Source organism: Pseudophryne corroboree, chromosome 8 (assembly GCF_028390025.1).
Source record: "Pseudophryne corroboree isolate aPseCor3 chromosome 8, aPseCor3.hap2, whole genome shotgun sequence".
Taxonomy (NCBI): Eukaryota; Metazoa; Chordata; class Amphibia; order Anura; family Myobatrachidae; genus Pseudophryne; species Pseudophryne corroboree.
In genome coordinates, this window is record NC_086451.1 from 488,664,865 (window position 1) to 488,689,001 (window position 24,137).

Genomic DNA, 24,137 nt, shown 5'->3' on the forward strand with positions numbered 1-24,137 from the left:
TCAGTAGTAGCCACAGGCACCACGATAGGTTGGTTTATATGAAATGAAGACACCACCTTAGGCAAAAATTGAGGTACGAGTCCTCAATTCTGCTCTATCCACATGAAAAATTAAGTAGGGGCTCTTGTGAGACAAGGCCGCCAATTCTGACACCCGCCTTGCCGAAGCCAAGGCTAATAACATGACCACCTTCCAGGTGAGAAATTTTAATTCAACCGTTTGAAGGGGTTCAAACCAGTGTGATTTAAGGAACTGTAACACCACGTTCAAGTCCCATGGTGCCACTGGAGGCACAAAAGGAGGCTGGATGTGCAGCACTCCCTTTACAAAAGTTTGGACTTCTGGGAGAGAAGCCAATTCCTTCTGAAAGAATATAGATAGGGCCGAAATCTGTACCTTAATGGAGCCTAACTTCAGGCCCATATCCACTCCTGTCTGTAGGAAGTGAAGAAAACGGCCCAGATGGAAATCTTCCGTAGAAGCATTCCTGGTTTCACACCAAGAGACATACTTCCTCCAGATACGGTGATAATGTTTCGCCGTCACCTCCTTCCTAGCCTTTATTAGAGTAGGTATGACCTCTTCCGGAATACCTTTCCCAGCTAGGATCCGGCGTTCAACCGCCATGCCGTCAAACGTAACCGCGTTAAGTCTTGGAACACGCAGGGCCCCTGCTGCAACAGGTCCTCCCTGAGAGAAAGAGGCCAAGGATCTTCTGTGAGCATTTCCTGAAGATCAGAGTACCAGGCCCTTTGAGGCCAATCTGGAACAATGAGTATTGTCTGTACTCTTTTTTTTGTCTTATGATCCTCAAAATTTTTGAGATGAGAGGCAGAGGAGGGAACACGTAGACCGACTGAAACACCCATGGTGTTACCAGGGCGTCTACTGCTATTGCCTGAAGGTACCGGGACCTGGCACAATACCTACGAAACTTCTTGTTGAGGCGTGACGCCATCATGTCTATTTGAGGAATTCCCCAGAGACCCGTTATCTCTGCAAAGACTTCTTGATGAAGTCCCCACTCTCCTGGATGGAGATCGTGCCTGCTGAGGAAGTCTGCTTCCCAGTTGTCCACTCCCGGAATGAAGACAGCTGACAGAGCGCTTACGTGATTTTCCGCCCAGCGAAGAATCCTGGTGGCTTCCGCCATCGCGACTCTGCTCCTTGTCCCGCCTTGGTGGTTTACATGAGCCACGGCTGTGACATTGTCTGATTGAATCAGAACCGGTAGGTCGCGAAGAAGATTCTCCGCTTGTCGAAGGCCGTTGTATATGGCCCTTAATTCCAGCATGTTGATGTGCAGACTGGCTTGACCATAGTCCCTGAAAATTTCTTCCTTGCGTGACTGCTCCCCATCCTCGGAGGCTCGCGTCCGTGGTTACCAGAACCCAGTCCTGAATGCCTTACCTGCGACCCTCTAGAAGGTGATGTATTTGTAGATGGGACCCGGACCACTTGTCCAGAAGGTCCCACTGAAACGTCCTCGCATGAAACCTGCCGAAGGGAATGGCCTCGTATGAGGCCACCATTTTTCCCAGAACTCGAGTGCATGGATGAACTGACACTCTTTTTGGCTTTAGCAGGTCTCTGACCATGTTCTGGAGGTCCTGGGCTTTTTCCCGACGGGAGAAAAACCTTCTTTCGTTCCGTGTCCAGTATCATGCCTAGGAACGATAGTCGAGTCTTGGAACCAATTGCGACTTTGGCAGATTGAGAATCCAACCGTGCTGTTGGAGCACTCTCGGGGAGAGCGACACGTTCTTCAGCAATTGATCTCTTGATCTCGCCTTTATCAGGAGATCGTCCAAGTAAGAGATAATTGTGACTCCTTGTCTGCGCAGGATCACCATCATATCCGCCATCACCTTGGTGAAAATCCTCGGGGCCGTGGAAAGCCCCAACGGCAACGTCTGAAACTGGTAATGACAGTCCTGTGCAGCGAATCTCAGGTACTCCTGATGAGAGGGATATATGGGGACATGAAGGTAAGCATCCTTTATGTCTAGCGACACCATAAAATCCCCCCCTTCCAGGCTGGATATTACAGCTCGGAGCGATTCCATGTTGAATTTGAATCTTTTCAAGTACAGGTTTAGGGATTTTAGATTTAAAATGGGTCTGACCGAGCCATCCGGCTTCGGGACCACAAACAGGGTCGAATAATACCCTTTTCCCTGTTGGACCAGGGGAACCCTGACAATCACTTGCTGTTGACACAGCGTTTGAATCGCAGTTAACACTACTTCCCTCTCTAGGGGAGAAGCTGGTAAGGCCGACTTGAAAAACCGGCGCGGGGGCACCTCTTTGAATTCCAGCTTGTAGCCTTGGGAAACAATTCCCTTCGCCCAAGGATCCACGTCTGACCGAACCCAGACTTGGCTGAAGAGTCGAAGGCGTGCCCCCACCAGTGCGGACTCCCGTAGGAGAGCCCCAGCGTCATGCGGTGGTTTTTGTAGAAGCCGGGGAGGACTTCTGCTCCTGGGAACCAGCCGAAGCAGGTGCTCTTTTTCCTCTACCCTTACCTCTGGCAAGGAAAGAGGAGCCCCGACCTCTTCTGGACTTTTGCGACCGAAAGGACTGCATCTGATACTGTGGAGGTTTCTTTTGCTGTTGGGGAACAAAAGGTAAATTTACCCGCTGTAGCTGTGGAAACCAGGTCCACGAGACCATCCCCACACAGCACTTCACCCTTGTAAGGTAAAACCTCCATATGCTTTTTTGAGTCCGCATCACCCGTCCACTGGCGGGTCCATAAGGCTCGCCTCGCAGAAATAGCCATGGCATTGGCTCTGGAACCCAGCAATCCAATGTCTCTTTGAGCGTCTCTCATATATAAGACTGCGTCCTTAATATGGGCTAAAGTTAATAAAATGGTATCCCTATCTAGGGTATCAAGGTCAGCTGACAAGGTATCTGTCCAAGCTGCAACTGCGCTACATACCCATGCCGACGCAATTACCGGTCTGAACAAAGCACTAGTATGTATATAAATAGACTTTAACGTAGTCTCCTGCCTGCGGTCTGCAGGATCCTTGAGGGCCGCTGTGTCAGGAGACGGCAGCGCCACCTTCTTGGACAGGCGTGTTAAAGCCTTGTTCACTCTGGGAGAGGATTCCCAACATACCCTGTCCTGCGTAGGGAAAGGGTACGCCATAAGAATCCTTTTGGGAATCTGCAGTCTCTTATCTGGAGTTTCCCAAGCTTTTTCAAATAACTCGTTAAGCTCATGATGGGGGAAAGGTTACTTCCTCCTTCTTTCCCTTAAACATGTGTACCCGGACTTCCGGGGGCGGAGCCAGCTAGCATGGCCGCTTTTTAATGCAGCTCCTCTGACCCACACAGTGCATCCCTCACAATCCTCCTTTTCTGCGGGACCCATTGCCGAAAATCCTACACCTAATTGCTGCTGAGGTTCTCCTGCTTCTAGAGATACCAGTGGTGTGGAGAAGGACCGTGTATCACCCCGGAGTCAGGCCCTCAGACGAGACGGCCATTATGACCGCCAGCATGGCGCTGGCGCGAATTCCCCCTTGCCTGTAATCCCTGAGGCGAGCTGCCGGCGCTGGACGAGTGCTGCCCGTGAATCGCTGCTCTCAGACCCTATACCCGTCCCTTCACTGTGAAGCAGGGACCTGCTTCTGCTACGGAGCGCAGGGCTGCAGCAGGAGAAGACGCGCCGTGACGGCCGGGACGGAGCCGCATCTTCAGAGGCGCTGTGCGGACATCGATCGGCGGCAACCCACACGCCTGTGCTGGTGGCCAGTAAGGGTGACTCGCTGGACGAGTGCTGCCCGTGAATTGCCGCTCCCAGACCCCTATACCCGTCCCTTCACTGTGAAGCAGGGACCTGCTTCTGCTACAGAGAGCAGGGCTGCAGCAAGAGAAGACGCGCCGTGACGAGCGTGACGGCCGGGAAGCTTGCCGGGACGGAGCCGCATCTTCAGAAGCGCTGCACGGGCATCGATCGGCGGCAGGCCACACGCCTGTGCTGGTAACCAGTGAAGGTGACTCGGCTGTGGGACAACGCTGCGCGACTCTTCAGCGGGAGCTGACGGACCTCTGACCCTGCGGATTGTTATCTGGGGAGCAGCTGAGGCACGGAATCACTCCCTTTTCAGCCCGTGACATATTTGGAACCACAGTGTTACTCCAATAAGGCTCACGAACACCTGATTGGGATAGCGCACTCTCTCCCCCCCAGCTAGTGTCTTATGCAAGCTTCACACTATATGAACTGAGGTGATAGCCACGCCCCCAGAGGGTCCCGGTTCGCCAGCGCGGCCGCGCATTGATGACATCATCGGATCTCCAGTGGGAGCAGTGGGGATAGTGAAGGTGAAAGCTATTTAAGGGACGTGCGGGGAGAGCTGCTCTGAGCCGTAATGTGGTCTGTTCTTAACCAGGCTCCAACTGCTTTTCACATTTAACTAACTGAAGATGTGAACTGTCCTATATACTGAAGGGACACATCTCTGTCCTCTTGAATTACAGGACTGTTATAATTATTTTCATTACTATTTCTAATTATTTTATTTCTATTTTATTTATTTTCTTCTCTCACCTACACACACATATATATATATATATATATATATATATATATATATATATATATATATATATATATATATATATATATATATGTGTGTACAACCTGCACGCTGAGATATTGATACTCTTTCCTGTGATTATATTGCCACCTGGTGGCTGGTTTGAAAATACTTGTTATAAGATCCAAAGTGCTGCATTATACCACTGGAGAAAAATATTTATGATCTTTTGCAGTGGAAAACCTCTGCGACGTTGTTTACCTATTTATCTTGATATGTGACTTCTTTGTTGCCACTGTTTGTCATATCTTTTGGGTCTCAATGTTTGCGCTTCGGCTGCTACTCAGACTATTGTACAATTACCTAAGCACACCCACTGTTATATTACGCTCAGGGTAATTTTTATTCTAGTATTTACTGTTTGATTTTTAGGATGTGACCTCGCTGATCCTCAGGGGAGCGGTCTCTCTCTTCTATTTTGTTATATCAATTCCGGGTTTGAACTGTTTTATCCATTGATACTTTGGAGTTTGGGTTACTTATCTTTTAGCTTGGTGTATGGACAAGTTCCTTAACAAGCCACTGTCCTCACTCCCACCCAGAGCTACTCGTACTATGGTTAATCCCAAAAAAAACGCCAGCGAAGTCTGGCCCCTCTCCACCTTCACCGCAAGGTAGCTCCTCTCCCGTACATTCAGCGGGGGAGAGAGGAGGTCCTCATGCACCGTCTTCGGACGTGGCATCGTCATTACTTAATGTGTTAATGCCAAAAATAGAGGAGAAATTTGAACTACTCACGAAAAATTAAAAAATTTCCTCCCCAGATTTGAGGCCAAATTTGATCAACTTATGCCTAAAATTGATAAAAGGTTAGACAAATTACAAACGTCCTTAGATTCAGCTTTAACCTCCTTGACTGATCACACTAATAGGCTGGGCGCACTGGAACAAAGGGTTAGTGACATTGAAGATGACTTACTTGCCACACAGTCGTCCAACTCATCCACTATGGCTTCCTACCAAGCGCTTGTCGACAAGGTGGACGACTTAGAAAATCGACACAGGCGGATTAACCTCCGCTTTGTGGGCATCCCCGAACAGGTTAGAGGGTCGGCCCTGATAGATTTTATAAGTATACAGCTGGTCGAGGCGCTCAACCTCCGTAGTGACACGGACACCCCTCGCATTGAACGAGCCCATAGGTTGGGCCCAGAGCGTGATGGACCTGATAGGAGGCACCGCCCAGTAATTGCCAAGTTTCTGGACTACCGTGACAAAGAGAGGATTCTAGCTGCTTTCAAACGGAATCGTGACCTGGTTGTTGAGGATCATTGTGTCCTCATTTTCCAGGACTTCTCCATCGCGGTGGCCCAGAAACGTAAAGAGTTCTCCCCGCTTTGTAAATTCCTAGTTGATAACAACAAGCGCTTCGCATTGTTGTATCCGGCCAAACTAAAATTCACCGAGAATGGGCAAACATTTATTTTTGACAATCCGACTGAAGCCCGGGCCCACTTACAACCGACTCGCCAATCTAGGAGCTCGCCTACCTGATCGCATTTAGGTTCCTTCCCTCATTAATGAGCCTTTATGGCTTACTGGAATTGGGATGATATGCTCTCCTGACTTTGTGATAATTGATACTTGTGGATTTACCACTTGTATGTTACACTTTCAGCTGTTATGATGTTTATTTTCTATGTTTGGTATTGTTTATGTCTATGTTTGCCACCCACTGAAATGTTATTCAGGGGCTGGCGTGGTGTTTGTTTGGATGGGAAAAAAGTATGAAAATTTTCTTTTGAAGCTAAATTTTTTATGGTTGTACTCATTGTGCATGATTTTATTTTCTATGTTAGGCCCAGATCCATGCCTCCTATACACTCTAGGGGTTTACCCTGCTTGCTGGGACAGGGGTGACTCCACGTCCGATAGTTGTACTCGTATCTACATGCACCCCCTTGACAGGTATAGGATGACGACTCCTCGTCCTAGGCCACACAACTCTCTCCAACGACTGCCCTGTTCCATCAAAATTACCTCATGGAATGTGGGGGGTCTCAACACCCCAATAAAACGCAAAAAAGTGACCTCCGCCCTTAAAAACCTCAAGCCTGATATTGTCTATATTCAAGAGACGCATTGGAAGAGGGGGGAGGATTCTACACTACGCGATGGGTGGATAGGTGATTGCTTTTCTGCGCCTTATCGTACCAAATCACGCGGAGTAGCAATAGTTTTGGCACGACACCTCCCCTATACTATCTTAAATACGGACCTAGATCCGGAGGGCCGCTATATTCTTATGGATGTTCAGATATATGATGCTAGGTTCACTCTGCTCAATTTGTATGCTCCTAACGTTGATCAACCAGCTTTTTACCAACGTATCTCGCAACTCCTCCATAGTAGAAGCACCACGAATTTATAATAGGCGGTGATTTCAACACAATTTCGGACCCTTTGGTTGATAAATGCCCGACCCCGGTGAACCGGATGGCCCCTCAATGGCGCCAGATTTCTCGATTGCTCGTGGATCATTCTCTAATTGATCCATGGAGAGTGTTTAATCCCACAGATAGGTCTTGCACGTTTCATTCGGCGGTCCATGGGTCCTTCTCCCGCATAGATTATATACTGTTGTCCACGCCTTTGCTCTCTGACACCACGGATGCCCAGATAGGGGATATTGCTGTCTCCGACCACGCACCGGTGTCAGTTACACTCAGTGCTCGCTCCATGGGCTCACGCCCTTTCTTCTGGCGATTCCCCTCTTACCTTTTCCACTCAGAACAGTTCAAAAGGTTTCTCAAATTGAAATGGGCGGAGTTCTCGGATGATAATCTGGAACACTGGGACAACCCTGTCTTATTTTGGGAAACGTCCAAGGTGGTGATGAGGGGACACATTATGTCATATGTAGCGAATAGAAATCGGGTAAACAAGGCACAACATGATGACTTGCTACATACTATGCGGGCACACCTGGCAGCGTACATCTCAGACCCTAACTCCCTCACTCACAATACCTATGTTGAATCCCGCCGACTGTATGATAGTTTCTTGGTAGCACAAGCTCAGCAAAAACTGGACTACACTAAACAAAAATACTTTCGCTGGGGAAACAAAACGGGGACTTTGCTGGCAAACATGACCAAAAGCTTTAAGCGGGAGTAGACACATTTCTATTATACTTGACAGTCGCACTGATACACTACACACTAAAACTGCGGACATCGTACGGACATTCCAGGACTACTTCCGTCAGCTTTATACACCGACCCTTCACGACCCGGTTTTGTCAGCTAAACTACTAGATGAGGCAAATCTCCCTTGCATAACACCCTTACAGAGGGAGGACCTCGAGAGAGCAATTACAGAGGAGGAGATTGCTAAGGCAATCTCTTCTATGCATCTCAACAAAGCGCCGGGACCGGATGGTTACTCCATAGAATATTACAAACTCCTGCATCATGATGCTATCCCAGCAATACATACCTTATATAGACATATCCAATCAGAATCTCCTATGTACCCCACTTTCAATCAGGCTTTTACAACTCTTCTACCAAAACCCAATAAAGATCATTCCCTACCATCCTCTTACCGGCCCATCACACTTTTGAACGTTGACTTCAAAATCTTAGCTAAGATAATGGCAGATAGGCTCCAATCCTTTTTAGCGTCCATGCTCACAGACCACCAACTGGGCTTTACCAAGGGCAGACACTCAGTGAAAGGAATTCGTACTGCCATAGCTGCAGTGATGGCGGCGAACCTCCAGACTGATACCCCGAATATGCTTTTAAGCCTAGATGCGACTAAAGCATTTGATATGGTCTCTTGGCCCTATCTATACGATATACTAGAGAGGAGGGGTTTTGGACTAACATTCCAATCTTTAATAAAAATTTTCTATACCCAACCAAACACCTCATTACTGATTAATGGGACAAAGGGGGATAATATCGAGCTTACCAGAGGGACGAGACAGGGTTGCCCCCTTTCGCCCCTGCTTTTCAACTTGGCATTGGACCCTATGCTGCGGGTACTACAGAATTGGTCTCAATTTAGAGGCATCAGTGTTGGGGTGGAGGAGATAAAGATATCGGCGTTTGCCGACGATGTCCTCTTGTTCCTGTCGGAACCAAGGAGGACCCTGGGGCCGCTGATGGAACGTGTTAGAGAATTTGGACGGGTATCGGGGTTCGAGGTCAACTTTGAAAAATCCACGGCCCTGTATTTAAGGCCGGGCTACGTGCGCCCCGGCTTGGTTCAGGGAAGCCACAGTTGGATGGACAACCAAAGCGATTACTTACCTAGGGGTACAGATCCCGAAAAATTTGAACAACCTGTACAGTCTTAACCTGAAACAAATCGTACGCAGTATGAGGGAAGATACTGAACGTTGGAGACATCTTAAAATATCATATTTGGGCAGAGTGAACTTGGTGAAAATGATTCTATTTCCTAGGCTTTTATACCCATTGCAATCCCTCCCTATTTTGCTGTCTAGGAATGCTACAACAGAAATTAACAAAATAATATGTACATTCATTTGGAATGGTAAGCGAGCACGAATTAGCTTGGTGAAGTTGCAGCAGCGTAGACACAATGGAGGTGTGAATCTTCCCAATGTGTTGGAATATAGTCACGCCTCCCACTTACGTTATTTGAGAGATTGGCTACACGGGGGGAATATGTACTCCAATACGGTCTTAGAGTCTGCCTTCTTGGGTGGTGGTGGTATTATCTCCTTCTTGCATTTACACGAGGAAGAGATACCCACTTCGGTTCGAGCGAATCCGCTACTGATGTCCACTCGGAAAGTCTGGCACATCCTACGACGTAAATGCTCCTTAAACCCGCATGCGTCCCTTTTCCTCCCCCTAGTCCGCAATACTCATTTTCAGGACGGATACGCGAGTCATCCTTTCACTCTCTGGGAAAGGTATGGCATTACTTCTATACGACAAATTACAAGTGGTGAGTCGCGAAAACCACTCACGCTGGCACAGGCAGTGGCACTCTTTCCAATATTGAATAGGTTCCCCTTAGCATACCTACAAGCTCAACATTACGTGGCTGCTGTCTCTAGACTATTGTCCCCACAGGACTATGACAACCCGTTAGATAAATTGTTGCTAGCTGGGAACCCCTCTTCCAAGGCGATCTCCACTCATTACTCATTCTTACACACGCCCTTACAATATGCTGACGTGACGACGGGAATGGCACAATGGACAGGCCATTTTCCGTCCCTTACTGTGACGAATTTGTTGAAGTACTTTGAATTATCCATCAGGCTGGTACCTGCTGCATCCTACACCGAACTCTTCTTAAACGTCTGGCATAGAACATATCTGTCGCCACACCGTAGACATCTAATGGGTTTGTTAGAAGACTCTTCATGCCCTAGATGTGGTATACAACAGGCTGAGTTGTTTCACTGCCTATGGGAGTGCCCTATAATCCGGAGATTCTGGGTCCAGATATGGAGATGTGTTACCCAACACCTAGTTAATTATTTACCGCTTACCCCTGAATGGGCAATATCTGGTATGATGCCAGAAGGTACTAGAGTGGCACAGGGCGTTAAAAAATTGTTGATGATAATCTCTGCAGCTGCCAAAAAAATTATTTTACAGATGTGGATACAGCCCTCTGCCCCGCCAATATCACTTTTCCTAGGGAAGATCTTTCACATTTTCAGAATGGAATGGCTGGAGGCTTCTTTACAAAAGGAAAAGTTTACTATAAAATTTTTCGAAACGTGGGAAAGCTATATAGAAACCCTGTCCCACCCATTGAGGGAATAGGTGTGGAAATGTTTCCACAGCACTTTATGGTACGAAACTAGAGTTTATGAACAGGACCCCCCCCAATTTCACTTGTGGCTGGTTAGTTTATTACGACGCTTAATTTAGGGGGGGGAACATAAAGCTTTGCCCTGGGAGAGAGTGGGTGTAGATATGGGTGTGGGTATGGATCCGGGCTCATTCTGTTTGTTTTCAATATTCGAAAGACACTTTGTCGTGACTTATATATGTATACTGGTCCTACCAGTGGACCACAATGCTACTTTGTCTTTACTGTGTGATAGACCAGTGTTCGTGCTATAGATCTTATTAATTGTACACTTCACTATACTTTGATGTGAATCTTTGTTATGCTTCAATTGAAATAAAAAAAAGAATTTGAAAAAAAAAAAAAAAAAAAAAACATGTGTACCCTCGTGTCGGGAACAGAGGGTTCATCAGTGATATGCAAAACATCCTTTATTGCAATAATCATACACTGAATACTTTTTGTCACCCTAGGGTGCAATCTTGCTTCATCGTAGTCGACACTGGAGTCAGACTCCGTGCCGGTATCCGTGTCTACTATTTGTGACAAGGAACGTTTCTGAGACCCTGAAGGGCCCTGTGAGTCGGTCCAATCCGTGGATTGACCCCCTGTTGTCTCTTATGCAATGATGCTACACTTGCATTTAACATATGCCACATATCCATCCACTCTTGAGTCGGCACCACCGACAGGGACTCACCACTCATCTGCTCCACCTCCTCCTTGGACGAGACTTCCGCTTCAAACATGCCGACACGCACGTACCGAGACCCCACACACACCGGGATATAACTTTAAGGGGACAATTCCCCAACCAGGCCCTTTGGAGAGAGAGAAAGTATGCCAGCACACACCCAGCGCCCACTTACACTGGAATAACACCAGATAGCGCTTTTATGTTATAATAACTTCCACACTCACTGCGACAATAATTGTGCCCCCCCTCCTCTTTTTCAGCCCTCTGATCCGTGTTCAGCAGGGGAGAGTCCGGGGAGCCAGCGTCTCTGCAGCCTCTCTCGAGAAAATGGCGCTGGTTAGTGCTGAGGGATCAAGCTCCGCCCCCTCCAGCGGCAAGCTTCGGTCCTGCTTCGATTTGCAAAAAATGGCGGGGGTTTATCTATGTTCTGCCTCCGCAGCCTAATGTATACTAATATGCCAGTCCTAGAGGTTTATTGCTGCCCAGGGCGCCCCCCCCTGCGCCCTGCACCCATCAGTGCCTGCCGTGTGTGTAGTGTGTGGGAGCAATGGCGCGCAGCTTTACTGCTGCGCGTTACCTCATGAAGATCTGAAGTCTTCTGCCGCCTTTGAAGTCTTCTTTCTTCTTATACTCACCCGGTTTCTATCTTCCGGCTCTGTGAGGAGGACGGCGGCGCGGCTCCGGGACGAACTGCGAGGGGAGATCTGCGTTCCGACTCCCTCTGGAGCTAATGGTGTCCAGTAGCCTAAGAAGCAGAGCCTATCATTTAAGTAGGTCTGCTTCTCTCCCCTCAGTCCCACGATGCAGGGAGCCTGTTGCCAGCAGAGCTCCCTGAAAATAAAAAACCTAACAAAATTCTTTATTCAGAGAAACTCAGGAGAGCTCCCTGTAATGCACCCAGTCTCCTCTGGGCACAGGATCTAACTGAGGTCTGGAGGAGGGGCATAGAGGGAGGAGCCAGTGCACACCCATACTAAAAGTTCTTTATAGTGCCCATGTCTCCTGCGGAGCCCGTCTATACCCCATGGTCCTTACGGAGTCCCCAGCATCCTCTAGGACGTAAAAGAAAATGCATTACAGGCGCAGTGTGTCATCACCACAGCCCCAGATAACCTCAGCCTGTGCGGTGAGGTTGGGTCCAGCTGCCCGCACACCCCCACGGAGCAGGGTACCTGGATTGTGGAATGGTGCCCACATGCAGAAAATAAAACCTTCAGGCGTGCTTACCCTACTCTCGCACCACTGGCCCTGTATATACATACAATGCACTGTATAAAGTATGCCCCTTCATGTGCTGTCCACACCTGCTCTAAAAACCAGCACTTGGAAACCCCCCCTCTTGAAATCCTGCATTTGCCTCTGCCCTGTCCCTCTTTTCTTCTGCATGACTAGAAGGGAGACGAGGAGGCCGGCACAGCGTTCCTACGAGCTCCCACCCGGTAGCCTGCCACTGGAGCCCAGAGTTTGTGATAAGATCTCCCTATAGTACCCTGGAAGTACGGTTTTGGAGGAAATCATTCCCCACCCCAGACTTGCCGGCACCTGGGTGGTGATTATCTCTTCAGGTGGTCTCCAGCACAGAGGAGTGACCACCCCCCACTGCCCATTAGAGACCACGTTACATGTGTGCATTCACAGTACATGCACGTAGCTGGATAGAATTAGGGGCACACGGTGGGCTTAGCGCTGTGACTCTCGGGGAGGAGTGTACTTGTGAAGAACATCTTGTATGCCGTCACATGTCTCAGATGTCTCTGGTGACGGGACTTTTAAGCAATAAACATCTTGCCTTAAGACATCTGCTTGATGCTGTGACCACAAAACTCTATTCCATTCTCCGGCCGTTCTGCAGTGAGCCCAGTGACTCCAAGCTGGCACCCTCTGCCCGCTACCCGTGCAGTCTGGGCCAGAGTAAAGAACCAGGGGGAATTAGCTGCCAATACCCAGGAGATGTTGCAGCAGTGCCAGTAGAGGAGCTTGGAGTTACCCGCCCATTACGCAGTGGGAGGAGTTAGTAACAGGAGGTTGCTGACATGAGGGAAGCCCACGCAGGGACGGGTAACCACCCTCTATTCTATCGCTGGCTGGGCGAGGACGTCCAGTCACAAGGGCACACATGGGAGTAGCTATTGTGGGTGCAGGGGGAGCAGAGACTTCGGGGGACACAGACCCAGTTCATAAAGTCGTTTACCAAGTTGCCTGAAAAGAAACTGGGTATGACCCATTTCCCAGGCCTAAAGGGGGTGGGCACAACTCGTTGGTCTCTCCCGCTCAGTAACGCTCCACACCGATCTCATCCACCTCCTGTATCACTCTCACAGCTGAGCAGTAAGGGTGGAAGTGAGCTCCCAGGACTGACCCAGAAAGGGACAATGTGCCAAAATTAAGATCTCCAATTAAAAGTGGATGTTTTTTGCATTAGGAAGTATCCCCTCAGGCAGCAGCTGGTTGGTCCCTGCCCCGTGTGGCACAATATGTACAATGTGGCATAATATGACTTGCACTGTGTGGTATAATGTGAACTAGGGCACTACCGTGGGGGCATGATATGAACTAGGGCACTACCGTGGGGGCATGAGATGAACTAGGGCACTACCGTGGGGGCATGATATGAACTAGGGCACCACCGTGGGGGCATGATATGAACTAGGGCACCACCGTGGGGGCATGATATGAACTAGGGCACCACCGTGGGGGCATGATATGAACTAGGGCACCACCGTGGGGGCATGATATGAACTAGGGCACCACCGTGGGGGCATGATATGAACTAGGGCACCACCGTGGGGGCATGATATGAACTAGGGCACCACCGTGGGGGCATGATATGAACTAGGGCACCACCGTGGGGGCATGAGATGAACTAGGGCACTACAGTGAGGGCATGATATGAACTAGGGCACTACAGTGAGGGCATGAGATGAACTAGGGCACCACCGTGGAGGCATGAGATGAACTAGGGCACTACAGTGAGGGCATGAGATGAACTAGGGCACCACAGTTGGGGCATGAGATGAACTAGGGCACTACAGTGAGGGCATGAGATGAACTAGAGCACCACCGTGCAGCATGAGATGAACTAGGGCACCACCGTGGGGGCATGAGATGAACTAGGGCACTACAGTGGGGGCATGAGATGAACTAGGGCACCACCGTTGGGCACATGAGATGAACTAGGGCACCACCGTTGGGGACATGAGATGAACTAGGGCACTACAGTGAGGGCATGAGATGAACTAGGGCACTACCGTGGGGGCATGAGATGAACTAGGGCACTACCGTGGGGGCATGAGATGAACTAGGGCACTACAGTGAGGGCATGAGATGAACTAGGGCACCACCGTGGAGGCATGAGATGAACTAGGGCACCACCGTGGGGGCATGAGATGAACTAGGGCACCACCGTGGGGGCATGGGATGAACTAGGGCACTACAGTGAGGGCATGAGATGAACTAGGGCACTACAGTGGGGGCATGAGATGAACTAGGGCACCACCGTTGGGGCATGAGATGAACTAGGGCACTACAGTGAGGGCATGAGATGAACTAGGGCACCACCGTGCAGCATGAGATGAACTAGGGCACCACCGTGGGGGCATGAGATGAACTAGGGCACTACAGTGGGGGCATGAGATGAACTAGGGCACCACCGTTGGGGACATGAGATGAACTAGGGCACCACCGTTGGGGCATGAGATGAACTAGGGCACTATAGTGGGGGCATGAGATTAACTAGGGCACCACCGCTGGGGACATGAGATGAACTAGGGCACTACAGTGAGGGCATGAGATGAACTAGGGCACTACAGTGAGGGCATGATATGAACTAGGGCACCACCGTGGTGGTATGATATGAACTAGGGCACCACCATGGTGGCATGAGATGAACTAGGGCACTACCGTGGTGGCATGAGATGAACTAGGGCACTACAGTGAGGGCATGAGATGAACTAGGGCACCACCGTGCAGCATGAGATGAACTAGGGCACCACCGTGGGGGCATGATATGAACTAGGGCACTACAGTGGGGGCATGAGATGAACTAGGGCACCACCGTTGGGGACATGAGATGAACTAGGGCACTACAGTGAGGGCATGAGATGAACTAGGGCACTACAGTGGGGGCATGAGATGAACTAGGGCACCACCGTTGGGGACATGAGATGAACTAGGGCACTACAGTGAGGGCATGAGATGAACTAGGGCACCACCGTGGAGGCATGAGATGAACTAGGGCACCACCGTGGGGGCATGAGATGAACTAGGGCACCACCGTGGGGGCATGAGATAAACTAGGGCACCACCGTGGGGGCATGAGATAAACTAGGGCACCACCGTGGGGGCATGAGATAAACTAGGGCACCACCGTGGGGGCATGAGATAAACTAGGGCACTACAGTGAGGGCATGAGATGAACTAGGGCACCACCATGGGGGCATGAGATGAATTAGGGAACCACAGTGGGGGCATGAGATGAACTAGGGCACCACCGTGGGGGCATGAGATGAACTAGGGCACCACCGTGGGGGCATGAGATGAACTAGGGCACCACCGTGGGGGCATGAGATGAACTAGGGCACCACCGTGGGGGCATGAGATGAACTAGGGCACCACCGTGGGGGCATGAGATAAACTAGGGCACTACAGTGAGGGCATGAGATGAACTAGGGCACTACCGTGGGGTCATGAGATGAACTAGGGCACCACCGTTGGGGCATGAGATGAACTAGGGCACCACCGTTGGGGCATGAGATGAACTAGGGCACTACAGTGAGGGCATGAGATGAACTAGGGCACCACCGTTGGGGCATGAGATGAACTAGGGCATTACCGTTGGGGCATGAGATGAACTAGGGCACCACCGTTTGGGCATGAGATGAACTAGGGCACCACCGTGGGGGCATGAGATGAACTAGGGCACCACCGTGGGGGCATGAGATAAACTAGGGCACCACCGTGGGGGCATGAGATAAACTAGGGCACCACCGTGGGGGCATGAGATAAACTAGGGCACTACAGTGAGGGCATGAGATAAACTAGGGCACTACAGTGAGGGCATGAGATGAACTAGGGCACTACCGTTGGGCACATGAGATGAACTAGGGCACTACCGTTGGGCACATGAGATGAACTAGGGCACCACCGTTGGGGACATGAGATGAACTAGGGCACTACAGTGAGGGCATGAGATGAACTAGGGCACTACAGTGAGGGCATGAGATGAACTACGGCACTACAGTGAGGGCATGAGATGAACTACGGCACTACAGTGAGGGCATGAGATGAACTACGGCACTACAGCGAGGGCATGAGATGAACTAGGGCACCACCGTGAAGGCATGAAATGAACTAGGGCACCACCGTGGGGGCATGATATGAACTAGGGCACTACCGTGGGGTCATGAGATGAACTAGGGCACCACCGTTGGGGCATGAGATGAACTAGGGCATTACCGTTGGGGCATGAGATGAACTAGGGCACCACCGTTGGGGCATGAGATGAACTAGGGCACTACAGTGAGGTCATGAGATGAACTAGGGCACCACCGTTGGGGCATGAGATGAACTAGGGCACCACCGTAGGGTCATGAGATGAACTAGGGCACCACCGTTGGGGCATGAGATGAACTAGGGCACCACCGTTGGGGCATGAGATGAACTAGGGCACTACAGTGAAGAGAGGAGTCTCTAGAAGCATTGCATAGGGGCCTCCTCAAAATCTTGCTATGGGGCCCACAAAGTTCTGGCTACGCCCCAGCCTGTGAGTACACAGCTACAGACAGAGCAGGCTCAGAGCAACACTTACCGGTCTCTAAGGCTTCAAGAGCCTGCATCATTCCTGCAGCAAACTGGCCGGCCTCCTCCTTGCTGCTGAAATTCAGCCCCCACACCTGCCGCGCATCCCGCCACTGGTGGAAGTTCTGTGTGGCCTGATTGTACTTCAGTCCTCTAACCAGAGGGCAATTGATCACAACCTTTACATGAAAGAAAGGAGACAGATCATGAGATCATAGAGACTCATCCAGCAATCTGTACTGTCTATCCCTGGTGCTCCCTGCAACCGGCGCTCCCGTCTATCCCTGGTGCTCCCTGCAACCGGCGCTCCCGTCTATCCCTGGTGCTCCCTGCAACCAGCGCTCCCGTTTATCCCTGGTGCTCCCTGCAACCGGCGCTCCCGTTTATCCCTGGTGCTCCCTGCAACCGGCGCTCCCGTTTATCCCTGGTGCTCCCTGCAACCGGCGCTCCCGTTTATCCCTGGTGCTCCCTGCAACCGGCGCTCCCGTTTATCCCTGGTGCTCTCTGCAACCGGCGCTCCCGTTTATCCCTGGTGCTCCCTGCAATCGGCGCTCCCGTTTATCCCTGGTGCTCCCTGCAACCGGCGCTCCCGTCTATCCCTGGTGCTCCCTGCAACCGGTGCTCCCGTTTATCCCTGGTGCTCCCTGCAACCAGCGCTCCCGTTTATCCCTGGTGCTCCCTGCAATCGGCGCTCCCGTTTATCCCTGGTGCTCCCTGCAACCGGCGCTCCCGTTTATCCCTGGTGCTCCCTGCAACCAGCGCTCCCGTTTATCCCTGGTGCTCTCTGCAACCGGCGCTCCCATTTATCCCTGGTGCTCCATGCAACCGGCGCTCCCTGCAACCGGCGCTTCCATTTATCCCTGGTGCTCCATGCAACCGGCGCTCCCTGCAACCGGCGCTTCCATTTATCCCTGGTGCTCCATGCAACCGGCGCTTCCATTTATCCCTGGTGCTCCATGCAACCGGCGCTCCCTGCAACCGGCGCTCCCATTTATCCCTGGTGATCCATGCAACCGGCGCTTCCATTCATCCCTGGTGCTCCCTACAATCTGCGCTCCCGTAGATCCCTGGTGCTCCCTACAATCTGCGCTCCTGTAGATCCCTGGTGCTCCCTACAATCTGTGCTCCTGTTTATCCCTGGTGCTCCCTACAGTCTGCGCTCCTCTTTATTCCTGGTGCTCCCTACAATCTGTGTTCCTGTTTATCCCTGGTGCTCCCTACAATCTGCGTTCCCGTTTATCCCTGGTGCTCCCTACAGTCTGCGCTCCCGTTTATCCCTGGAGCTCCCTACAATCTGCGTTCCCGTTTATCCCTGGTGCTCCCTACAGTCTGTGCTCCCGTTTATCCCTGGTGCTCCCTACAGTCTGCGTTCCTGTTTATCCCTGGTGCTCCCTACAATCTGCGTTCCTGTTTATCCTGGTGCTCCCTACAATCTGTGCTCCGGTTTATCCCTGGAGCTCCCTACAATCTGCGCTCCCGTAGATCCCTGGTGCTCCCTACAGTCTGTGCTCCCGTTTATCCCTGGTGCTCCCTACAGTCTGCGTTCCTGTTTATCCCTGGTGCTCCCTACAATCTGCGTTCCTGTTTATCCCTGGTGCTCCCTACAATCTGCGTTCCTGTTTATCCCTGGTGCTCCCTACAATCTGTGCTCCGGTTTATCCCTGGAGCTCCCTACAATCTGCGCTCCCGTAGATCCCTGGTGCTCCCTACAATCTGCGCTCCCGTAGATCCCTGGTGCTCCCTACAATCTGCGCTCCCGTAGATCCCTGGTGCTCCCTGCAACCGGCGCTCCCGTTTATCCCTGGTGCTCCTTGCAACCGGCGCTCCCATTTATCCCTGGTGCTCCCTGCAACCGGCACTCCCTGCAACCGGCGCTCCCGTTTATCCCTGGTGCTCCCTGCAACCGGTGCTCCCATTTATTGCTGGTGCTCCCTACAATCTGCGCTCCTGTTTATCCCTGGTGCTCCCTACAATCTGCGCTCCCGTAGATCCCTGGTGCTCCCTGCAACCGGCGCTCCCGTTTATCCCTGGTGCTCCTTGCAACCGGCGCTCCCATTTATCCCTGGTGCTCCCTGCAACCGGAGCTCCCGTTTATCCCTGGTGCTCCCTGCAACCGGCGCTCCCATTTATCACTGGTGCTCCCTACAATCTGCGCTCCTCTTTATCCCTGGTGCTCCCTACAATCTGCGCTCCCGTTTATCCCTGGTGCTCCCTACAATCTGCGCTCCTGTTTATCCCTGGTGCTCCCTGCAACCGGCGCTCCCATTTATCACTGGTGCTCCCTACAATCTGCGCTCCTCTTTATCCCTGGTGCTCCCTACAATCTGCGCTCCTCTTTATCCCTGGTGCTCCCTACAATCTGCGCTCCTGTTTATCCCTGGTGCCCCCTACAATCCGCGCTCCTGTTTATCCCTGGTGCTCCCTACACTCTGCGCTCCTCTTTATTCCTGGTGCTCCCTACAATCTGTGTTCCTGTTTATCCCTGGTGCTCCCTACAATCTGCGCTTCTGTTTATCCCTGGTGCTCCCTACAATCTGCGCTCCTGTTTATCCCTGGTGCTCCCTACAATCTGCGCTCCTCTTTATCCCTGGTGCTCCCTGCAATCTGCGCTCCTGTTTATCCCTGGTGCCCCCTACAATCTGCACTCCTGTTTATCCCTGGTGCTCCCTACAATCTGCGCTCCTGTTTATCCCTGGTGCTCCCTACAATCTGCACTCCTGTTTATCCCTGGTGCTCCCTACAATCTGCGCTCCTGTTTATCCCTGGTGCTCCCTACAATCTGCACTCCTGTTTATCCCTGGTGCTCCCTACAATCTGCGCTCCTGTTTATCCCTGGTACTCCCTACAATCTGCGCTCCTGTTTATCCCTGGTGCTCCCTACAATCTGCGCTCCTGTTTATCCCTGGTGCTCCCTACAATCTGCGCTTCTGTTTATCCCTGGTGCTCCCTACAATCTGCGCTCCTGTTTATCCCTGGTGCTCCCTACAATCTGCGCTCCTCTTTATCCCTGGTGCTCCCTGCAATCTGCGCTCCTGTTTATCCCTGGTGCCCCCTACAATCTGCACTCCTGTTTATCCCTGGTGCTCCCTACAATCTGCGCTCCTGTTTATCCCTGGTGCTCTCTACAATCTGCACTCCTGTTTATCCCTGGTGCTCCCTACAATCTGCACTCCAGTTTATCCCTGGTGCCCCCTACAATCTGCACTCCTGTTTATCCCTGGTGCTCCCTACAATCTGCACTCCTGTTTATCCCTGGTGCCCCCTACAATCTGCACTCCTGTTTATCCCTGGTGCTCCCTACAATCTGCACTCCTGTTTATCCCTGGTGCCCCCTACAATCTGCACTCCTGTTTATCCCTGGTGCTCCCTACAATCTGCGCTCCTCTTTATCCCTGGTGCTCCCTGCAATCTGCACTCCTGTTTATCCCTGGTGCTCCCTACAATCTGCGCTCCTCTTTATCCCTGGTGCTCCCTACAATCTGCGCTCCTGTTTATCCCTGGTGCCCCCTACAATCTGCGCTCCTGTTTATCCCTGGTGCCCCCTACAATCTGCACTCCTGTTTATCCATGGTGCTCCCTACAATCTGCACTCCTGTTTATCCCTGGTGCTCCCTACAATCTGCACTCCTCTTTATCCCTGGTGCCCCCTACAATCTGCGCTCCTCTTTATCCCTGGTGCCCCCTACAATCTGCGCTTGTTTATCCCTGGTGCTCCCTACAATCTGCGCTCCTGTTTATCCCTAGTGCTCCCTACAATCTGCGCTCCTGTTTATCCCTGGTGCTCCCTGCAATCTGCATTCCCGTTTATCCCCGGTGTCCCCAGCGATATAAGCTGAATTCTCCTGTAACAGCCGAGGCGCCACAACCAGAAACACTGACATTTTTGCGTGTAGATGAGACACAGTTATGTTATTCTGGGAAAGTCACAGACGTGGGAAATGTCACTTGCTGTAAATATTTATGCTGAGACCAGATCTTCCTGTAGTCCTGTCCTTAATAGCTGTGGTGCAGTACCTACAGTCAGCCTGCGGGTGGAGCTGTGCGTCTCACCATGTACACCCTGCTCTTGTATGGGGAAAGGGGCACCAAGATAAGAGCAAGGGAAATGCTTTCAAGACTAGAATGATGTTATACTTGTAATGTACAGTCAGCAGCTACTATTACAGATAATAAACCCCAAGTACGTCTATATCACCAGATACACAGACAGAAATTACTGCTAGGACCCTTCACTACCAGCTGGCGGCAGAAAGACACAATCAACTAACGAGGGCTGTGACTGAGCAACAGTCAGCCGCATGCAGGAGCCGGACGTAGCAGCCGCACGCAGGAGCCGGATACAGGAGCCGCACACAGCAGCCGGACACAGGAGCCGGACACAGCAGCCGCACACAGCAGCCGCACACAGCAGCCGCACACAGCAGCCGCACACAGCAGCCGCACACAGCAGCCGGACACAGGAGCCGCACACAGGAGCCGCACACAGGAGCCGGACACAGCAGCCGGATACAGCAGCCGGACACAGGAGCCGCACACAGGAGCCGCACACAGGAGCCGGACACAGCAGCCGGATACAGGAGCCGCACACAGCAGCCGGACACAGCAGCCGGATACAGGAGCCGCACACAGCAGCCGGATACAGGAGCCGCACACAGCAGCCGGATACAGGAGCCGCACACAGCAGCCGGATACAGGAGCCGCACACAGCAGCCGGATACAGGAGCCGCACACAGCAGCCGGATACAGGAGCCGGACACAGGAGCCGCACACAGCAGCCGGATACAGGAGCCACACACAGCAGCCGGATACAGCAGCCGGATACAGGAGCCGCACACAGCAGCCGGATACAGCAGCCGAATACAGCAGCCGCACACAGCAGCCGGATACAGGAGCCGCACACAGCAGCCGGATACAGCAGCCGGATACAGGAGCCGCACACAGCAGCCGGATACAGCAGCCGAATACAGCAGCCGCACACAGCAGCCGGATACAGGAGCCGCACACAGCAGCCGGATACAGGAGCCGCACACAGCAGCCGGATACAGGAGCCGCACACAGCAGCCGGATACAGCAGCCGGATACAGGAGCCGCACACAGCAGCCGGATACAGGAGCCACACACAGCAGCCGGATACAGCAGCCGGATACAGGAGCCGCACACAGCAGCCGGATACAGCAGCCGAATACAGCAGCCGCACACAGCAGCCGGATACAGGAGCCGCACACAGCAGCCGGATACAGCAGCCGGATACAGGAGCCGGATACAGGAGCCGCACACAGCAGCCGGATATAGGAGCCGCACACAGCAGCCGGATACAGGAGCCGCACACAGCAGCCGGATACAGGAGCGGCACACAGCAGCCGGATACAGGAGCGGCACACAGCAGCCGGATACAGGAGCGGCACACAGCAGCTGGATACAGGAGCGGCACACAGCAGCTGGATACAGGAGCCGCACCCAGGAGCCGCATGGGGCTCGGTGTAGAGGGAGAGGCTGGGATAATGCACGGGGATGGGCGGAAGAGTAATTTACAGCTCTCAGACCCTCTGGCGGAGATATTCCGGGCACTGCGCTGATACAGATGTCATTACATTAACAATACAAGGTTATTGCAGCTCCAGGAGACAGACCGGAGAAATCTAAATGTAGATCCTTCTAAATGGCACTTAGGGGAAAGTCCCTCCACGTCTGCATAGGATTATCAATAAGATTACATTGCATCTCCTCCACCTCTCCCAACAGCATCCAAACTCACTACGCGGGTACCTATCCCTCTATGTGCCCCTGCCCCGGGTACCTATCCCTCTATGTTCCCCTGCCCCGGGTACCTATCCCTCTATGTTTCCCTGCCCCGGGTACCTATTCCTCTATGTGCCCCTGCCCCGGGTACCTATCCCTCTATGTGCCCCTGCCCCGGGTACCTATCCCTCTATGTTCCCCTGCCCCGGGTACCTATCCCTCTATGTGCCCCTGCCCCGGGTACCTATCCCTCTATGTGCCCCTGCCCCGGGTACCTATCCCTCTATGTGCCCCTGCCCCGGGTACCTATCCCTCTATGTGCCCCTGCCCCGGGTACCTATCCCTCTATGTGCCCCTGCCCCGGGTACCTATCCCTCTATGTGCCCCTGCCCCGGGTACCTATCCCTCTATGTGCCCCTGCCCCGGGTACCTATCCCTCTATGTGCCCCTGCCCTGGGTACCTATCCCTCTATGTGCCCCTGCCCCGGGTACCTATCCCTTTATGTGCCCCTACCCTGGGTACCTATCCCTCTATGTGCCCCTGCCCCAGGTACACAGCGCTGCCCCACACCAGGTAACACGCTACCTGTCCCTCTACGTGCCCCTGCCCCGGGTATCTATCCCTCTTCGTGCCCCTGCCCCGGGTATCTATCCCTCTATGCAGTGGTGGGATTCAAATAAATTAACAACAGGTTCTATGTCATAATGACAATTTTAAGTATACCGAAAGGTAGTTTAATAATTAATGCATTTAATACTCAAATAACACCCATTATGCGTTCTGCCACACACTGTAATGCCAATTACATATTATGATACACACAGTTATGGTCCCGACACCATTTTATGCCCACACACAATAATGCCACTTACATTGCCTGGGGTCCCCTTTGCGTTGCCAGGGGTTTCATGCGCGTTGCTAGGGGTCTCCTGTGCGTTGCCAGGGGTTTCATACGTGTTGCTAGGGGTCTCCTGTGCGTTGCCAGGTGTTTCATACGTGTTGCTAGGGGTCTCCTGTGCGTTGCCAGGTATCTCCTGGCCGCTGCCCCAGTAAAGTTAAGAAGGGTGGGTGCGGGCATCAGTGGTTACTGCTAGCCCCTGCCGTAGATTGAGACGCGCTGGGGGCTGTGGAAGCGCTTCTGTACCATAGTAGTGTACAAAAAAACACCCTCTTAAAATGCCCGCCGCCGAGGAGACAGGCGCTAGAGGTCAAATGTGACCTCTAGCGTCTGTCTCCTCCTTGGCGGCGGCCATTTTTTTTATTGCTATAGTACAGAATCGCTTCTGCAGCCCCCAGCGCATCTCAATCTACTGCGGGGGGCTGCGGGGGCAGCGGCGGCAAGCTCTACTGGGGTAACGGAATCGGCGCCTATGCTGGTGGCACTCATTAGCAAACGGTTCTCAGAACCATACCTAACATTAGGTATCGGTTCTGAAGAACCGGTGCGAACCGGCTGAATCCCACCACTGCCTCTATGTGCCCCTGCCCCGGGTACCTATCCCTC

General features: G+C 52.1%; 1 protein-coding gene across 1 annotated transcript in view; it reads right to left on the bottom strand.

Moving 5' to 3' along the window:
- VASP (vasodilator stimulated phosphoprotein) overlaps positions 1-24,137 on the bottom strand; it is a 120,714-nt gene that overhangs the window by 77,076 nt on the left and 19,501 nt on the right. Inside the window, exon 3 of the mRNA XM_063938436.1 lies at positions 16,904-17,072. Coding sequence (XP_063794506.1) covers positions 16,904-17,072 — 169 coding nt within the window. The remainder of the gene's footprint in view (positions 1-16,903; positions 17,073-24,137) is intronic.